This window comes from Tripterygium wilfordii, chromosome 3, assembly GCF_013401445.1.
Source record: "Tripterygium wilfordii isolate XIE 37 chromosome 3, ASM1340144v1, whole genome shotgun sequence".
NCBI lineage: Eukaryota > Viridiplantae > Streptophyta > Magnoliopsida > Celastrales > Celastraceae > Tripterygium > Tripterygium wilfordii.
In genome coordinates, this window is record NC_052234.1 from 925,729 (window position 1) to 932,373 (window position 6,645).

Here is a 6,645-nt window from a genome sequence, read left to right on the forward strand (position 1 = left end):
TGACTAAAATGTTTTTTACTGAGATTCTTATCACTTCTATTCCTTTTTATGGTTGACTGGTGAAACTCAATGTGCCCACTTCGCCTTCGTCCATCTCCGAACATAGGCAGGTGGGTAGGCGGATAAGAGGACCAACTTTGAAGTTACTTTTGTTTATTAATTGGCAGTGGATTCTGCTGTTATCATCTATGAGTCTGCGTATCTGCCAATATCCGATAGCCCGAACCTTTGATGCTTGACAAGACTTGTATAGCATTTAATAGGTATCTTATTCAAATGATCGATTTTCAAGTGTCAACGACTTCATGGCCCAATGGATAAGGCGCTGGTCTACGGAACCAGAGTTCGATCCCCAGTGAAGTCGGTTCAATTTCTTTTTTGCTTATTATGGGCCCCCAGTGAGCTCCGTTTTGTTGGCCAACCCACTAGTTGGGCCCACGCTATTCAACGCTCATGGCCGTTGAATTTCAATTTGTTTTGTTTATTATTAGTCTTTTGTCCATGGCCCATTGAGCTACGTTTCGTCGGCCAGCCCATTAGTGGACACGGCCCACTTATGCCAACTCTCATGGGCAATGAACTTCAATTACCAATTATCAAGAAGACCTGTGTGGAATGAAGAATTAAAAGAAAACATATAAATACACATTATCAAGAAAATTCATTTGGTCATTCATCCAGCAGTTTCGATCAGAAAGTTAAATCTGAACGTGAAAGAAAGCCACATTACCCACATACATGACTTCACTGTCAAAAGAAACTGCATCACAAGGCATGAGTGGCCATCATCCAGTCTAATACGTACCATGAGTTTGCAAACACAATAGAATTACAGATGGATACAAAGTTTCAAACTAATGCAATGCTGCTCTCACCACCAGGGGGCTTGCGAACACCGCCGAAGTAATCACGGGATTCTGCCTTCCCGTCAGCAAAGATGTCATTGCCACTTATTTCTCTCAGCTTAGCAGTGCTCAGTGGTTTTTCAGCAGACCCTGGAGGAACATCTCCCTTGAAAATATCATTTCCTGTCAGCTCTGCAAATTTCTGATTGTGAATTTTCTTTGATGTCTTAACGACAGGTTCTTCACTGAACAGAATACTACTCTGACCTCCGGCGGGCTACAGAAATGGGAAACAAAATGTTAAACTCCAATTTCATCAGTGAAGAAACCGAATGTTCTGTTTGACTGCCATGGCAACAACCCAAGTTAAATTACAAATGCATATCCCAGATATTTTAGTTCACAATCACATGCATCAGGGCAACCAAAGATGATCTCAAACATTCCCAACCAAGACTTTTTTTAGCAGTAAAAAAATTGAATCTCTAGCTGATGGAACCAATGGGATGCCTCCCAGAAACAAAGAGAAATCATAGACTATATCGGATCTTACATTGAACCAGCTGCAAATGATATTCACCACTTGTTTTTTATTAGTCGAAGAAGAGGTTTATTCCTTCTTTCCAGCCAAACACGGTAAAATAAAACATTGTGTAAAAACACAAGGGCTGATGGAAGTTGAGAGACAATGCATAGTGAGATTAAACAATAAATCATTGTAGGAGCTTCTAATGGCCCCAAGCATGAGTAATGCATTTATTTTATCTTTAACTTCCAATCCAGATCAAAACACTACAGCCAAAATGAAAGAGATTCCAGTGGAGAGTTAAACACAAACACAAGAAAAGTTTTCTTTTCACAAAGTCAAGAAGTTACTCACATTGGAAACTTTGACAGACGTTCGCACATTGCGAGGTGCAGGCTCCCCAAGGTCTTTAGTTTCTTTTGATTCCAAGGAGCGTGCAGCAACCAATGATTGAGGCACAGTTTCAGTAGGAGGGCCAAAGATGTTGTGTCCACTGATCTCCTTGATCTTTGCATTTGATATCTGCTTCTTATTTTTTGCATCTGACTCATGTAGCAATGTACCGCTTAATTCACGCTGCTTTGCTACCTCAGGAATAGAGGTAGGCTTTTTTGGAGAGATGCTCTCCTCAGAACTGAATGATATTTGGCTAATTCCATTTATCGCTTGCTGGCAGTTAAACCACGAAATATATAAAAATAAGTACTAAGCAAATAACAGAGAGACAACACATGTACCTGATAGCCACGCACTTTCGTTCTGTTATTAGGACTCATAGCAGCAGAATCTGTTGCATCATCTTCACCATTGGCAGCAAATATACCACTGCCAGTCATTTCTTTCCACTTATACCCTGAACAAGGTCTCCTGAGAATAGCACAGGAAACAGTTCTAGATGAGCTTAGATGGAATAGAAACACTTATTGTTGATATGACAACTCCGGCCATTGATCAAACTAAGGGGTGAATCCGTAAACTAGGATAAGAAAATTAAAAATTCCAAGACACAGATCAAATAAAAGACTTGCAATTGCTTCAAACGTCTGAGTTTCTGAGGGTCAGGTGTGTAATTACTTTATTAATGGAAGTATTGATGCCCGCTTCATCCAAGTTACAACTTACAACCTAGAAGAACCAGTTTCCCACAAAATTTCACCTAATCTGGACTACAGAAACAAGAAGAGTAATTCATATTAGTGTTTTTTATCTCTCCCATTTTACCTTTTGTATTTCTTCATTGCATCTTGGGTTGCAAATTAGAATGTGATCAATCTATTAAAATTAGCAACAAAAAAAAACCACATATAAAAGTACCAAAACAAAACTCGAAAAAGGAAGAATTCATGTTATAATTAAAAGTTATTTAAAAAACAATGCCTGGATAAGAACTTGAAGAAACCAGTTCAACCAGAAGCACAAAAGAATCTTACTAATTCGAATATCACTAGAAAATTGAGCATGAACCAAAGTAAAACCTTCTCTGACAATAACAAATTGACTAAAAGTGAAACTCAGTTCCATATCAAAATTAATTTCTTGCCACATTTATGGTCATATAAAATCTTTGTTAATAAAGCCATGAAACCCCACTAAAGATACTCTTCACCGCCAACACATTCAGAATACGTGATTTGACACATAAACAGATCAAAATCAAAATCTGTCATAGCATTGAGAAGCTTTCTTTACTGATTTCAAGTTTTTAAGCTGATAAACCAACCAAATTAAGCAACTTGGTACAGATCGCCATAACAATCTAATACAACGAAGCATCGAAACTCAAACGAAAGCATGAAACACTAGATCGATGTTGCATTTGACAAACAAAGCAAAAAATTCCATATTTGAAACAGGGAAAAAAACTAAAAAATGTCCGAAAATTAAAGACCCGTAACGCACAAGGAATGTTGTATAATCTGGTAGGTTGAAATAGAAATAACATTTTAGAAAAAAGACGAAGCTTCAAGCTTCGAAAAAAAATTGAAAACAAAAGGCAAGCAAACATTTTATCAGGAAACAGAAGCAGATCTTACTTCTTCACGAGAGACTCAGCTTCTTCTTCAGTGACCTGACCTCCGGAGAGGACCTTGGAGATGCCATCCGACGGCTGACAATGCATGAAAAAATCGAAGAAAGTCAAAACCCTAACCCCGCTGAGAACATAACAAATCGTATACATTTGTAGCTGGGATGAGGACCAAGCATTTCGCCATACCTGGTGTGAACGAGCGCCGGACCGATGGGAGGCGGCGGTGGAGGAGTCAGACGGTTGAACCTCCTGCCAAGTAAGGAGGTCGGCGGTGGAAGTGTGGGTCTTCCTCACAGGTGTGGCTCTCTCCATTGTTTAAGCTCCGTCTCTGCTACGAGTGTTTCTGGGTTGTGGAGAATCTGTTTGAGATATTTTAATTTCAATGAATTTTAAATTTTGAAAAAAAAATAATAATAAAACGAGTTTTTGAATTTTTAAATGGAGCAAAGGAGATCTGGAGTGCACGTGGCAGACTGGCAGTACACTTGACCATGGTAGAGACTAGAGGCATTAATTCAAAAAAGCCCTGTTTGGTGGTTGCATTGAAATAGGCTTTTTTTTGTTAGGCTAATAATTACCTCCAACATGAGTAAATCACTAACCATAAATAGAATGATTAACCAAGTTTATTGTGCACAAACTCGGTCTGTCTAGACACGCATAAATTCATCCGACAAATTAATTGGGCCGAGACCAAGTGTAAACCGCTTGAGAGTTTAGAATCATTATATTGATTCATAGACTTATTCAGTGCACACTCAAAGCTAGTTGTAATATCATATTAGATGATGTTTATTAGGCATGCCAAGGTTCTTGTAGGACAGCTCCCAAATCCCATAAATATGTAATTTTAGAATTGTTGTATGGGCTCATATATTTATTCAATGCTCACTTAAAGTTAGTGGTTGTAGTCTAATATTAGATTATGTTTATTAACGACATCTAAAAGATTAATCCTATCCTTGTAGGATTGCTCACAAACGTCATGCTTTTTTAAAGTTAAGACTCGCAGTTACTATCCTTTAGGTGTATGTATTGAGTAAATTAATCAGACCTACGTATTAGTCCATAAATTACGTATGTGAGACGAGCTAATAAAAAGATTAAAACTTTGATAATTCATTGATATGATAGGCATACAGTTTCCAACAAAATTGTATCTATCTATTACAACAAAAAATCAAAAGAATGATGAAGAAATCCATGTTCTTGTTCTAGAGTGCATCCAAAGCAGCCACTAGAGCAAAGACATCATAGTGATCATTATCAAAGCAAGCACCTTTGCATCCACAGTACTCATGATGATTATTCTCTAATTTCTTCATGATCCCATTGTTTCTCTTGCTCTTCTTCTCCATCTCCACCATTGTTGGAACTTCAACTTTCATTCCTACTAACAGAGCAGGAGGCTTTAGACCTTCAACAACACAGCTCTTCTTCCTAGACTTCATCACAACCCAATTCTCAATCGCCATTTTTGGTGACTCCAAAACATCTTTCCATGGAATTTCAGCTCTGGCTATGACTTGTGAAGACCCAATTCTCCCAAGAACTGGCACTGTGTTCCTCCATCTCAGCTCAAAAACAACAGTTTCTTGCCTCAGATGGTCAATAGATTCTTGGGTCCCTATGCACTCCAATGAGAAGGATTCGTTCCAAACAAGGTGATCAGATTTTGTAGAGAGTTCTTGACTGTTCAATCGAATTCTCTGGCCATTACCAGATGAAAGATAGTACCTTACAAAGAGGGTGCCATTTGACTTGAATTCAAGGTTTCTTGCTTGAACAATTCTTAGTTCACAACGAAGAGACTGAGGAGCATCCATTGAGAGACACAGACACTGAATTGAATTTGTGGGTTTTGTTTTTTCAAGGCAAGCTTTGGTTTTGGTGTGTGTTGATGAATTGGGTTTGTGGGGGTATGCATATATATAGGTGGACCATGTATGTATCTATCTATTGATGTGGAGGGAAGGAGATAGTGGCTTTTGAGGAAGCTGCAATGTGCATAATATATGTATATATGTATCTATGTAAGTGGGGTTTGCAAAATCTCAGTTGCAAATATTATACAGATGAAATCAAGGGGATCAATATCAGATTGTGGGGAAGATTGTATTTAATTAAAATAATCCCTTGTGAATCTCGAAAGGCTGGATTTGATCATCTTTTATAAACGACCCTTGTAGTGCAAAGCCCACAAACCAAACGTGTTTTATATATATGTGGCTATGTGCAGTACCAACTTGGCAAGCTTTTTCAGAACTTAGTAAGCAAAATAAATCCTAGGTTGATTTTACCTTCTGACCTTTAAAATCTCACAGGGACAATAATTCATTTTGTTCTATAATCGAGAATGACACCATAAAATTCGCTCTCTTGAACATTCTTCGATATATCAACCTAAATTCTGGTCGTCAGACCTATCTATACATAAGTTTTTCTCCTTAACGACATGATAAGTTGAGTTAAAACCCAACGCGTCGCTACATAAGTAATAAATCCAAAACTTAATTAGATAACAACTAAAGCACTATCATTATAACTGTTAAGGAAATTGCCATGCATAGAGCTATGCAAAGTGAGACAAGTCAGAAGGTCATATTAGCCACTAATATATACAATAAAGGATAACAAAAGTTGTATCTATTAACCACCTATTTACACGATTGATCATTCTATTGGGAAAATGGAGAGAACAAGCCAATTTGCCTTTAGTTTGTCAACATCACTGCATATAAAATAGGGTAGCTTTAGTCACACCCCGGTTTTTTCCAAAGACACATTGTCAACTGATTTTTACGAGGGGTGGTCAATTTAGATGGGGTGTCTTTAAAAAAATCAGGGTGTGACTAAAGCTACCCTATTAAATATTCACAGGCCCGTTTGGATAGTAGAGCCAACTCAGCCAAGCCCAAGTGGAGTTGGTTCCTTTTAACAAATCAATTTTTAATTTTTAATATGAGATTCAATTTTTGACCTGACAACTGATAAGGCATATAGCAAAAGATTGTATCCCTAGGAGAGATCTTCAAAGGATATCCACTTTGCCATTACAAATACAAGTAGATAATAAAGTGTATTTATTCGAAAGCAGATTTATAGGAGAAGGGGATGGAGACTCTCTAACTCGAGACCTCTATGAGATACCACACACGTGAGTGTCATCTGAGCTGCGAGAACCATAGATATCACACACACATTGATCAGAGATTTCTCTATAAGAAATATGAATCGGAGTTTGA

The 6,645-nt window shown here is 37.8% G+C and overlaps 2 protein-coding genes across 3 annotated transcripts; both read right to left on the reverse strand.

Moving 5' to 3' along the window:
• Positions 1–642: 642 nt before the first annotated feature.
• Positions 643–3,768, reverse strand: LOC119987158. Of its 2 annotated transcripts, none has more exons than XM_038831967.1 (5): positions 3,587–3,768; positions 3,405–3,478; positions 2,124–2,238; positions 1,726–2,040; positions 643–1,122 (listed from the first exon to the last, which is right to left on the reverse strand). In XM_038831967.1, the coding sequence occupies exons 1-5, from the start codon at positions 3,710–3,712 to the stop codon at positions 850–852; spliced, it is 903 nt and encodes a 300-aa protein (XP_038687895.1). In that variant the 5' UTR covers positions 3,713–3,768; the 3' UTR covers positions 643–849. The 2 variants fall into 2 exon arrangements, with proteins under 2 accessions (XP_038687895.1, XP_038687886.1); XM_038831958.1 differs by having other exon boundaries at positions 2,109–2,238.
• Positions 3,769–4,497: 729 nt separating this feature from the next.
• Positions 4,498–5,460, reverse strand: LOC119995482. The gene has a single exon (XM_038841995.1). It carries the CDS (start codon positions 5,224–5,226, stop codon positions 4,615–4,617), a length of 612 nt encoding a protein of 203 aa, XP_038697923.1. The 5' UTR covers positions 5,227–5,460; the 3' UTR covers positions 4,498–4,614.
• Between the last annotated feature and the right edge of the window lie 1,185 nt (positions 5,461–6,645).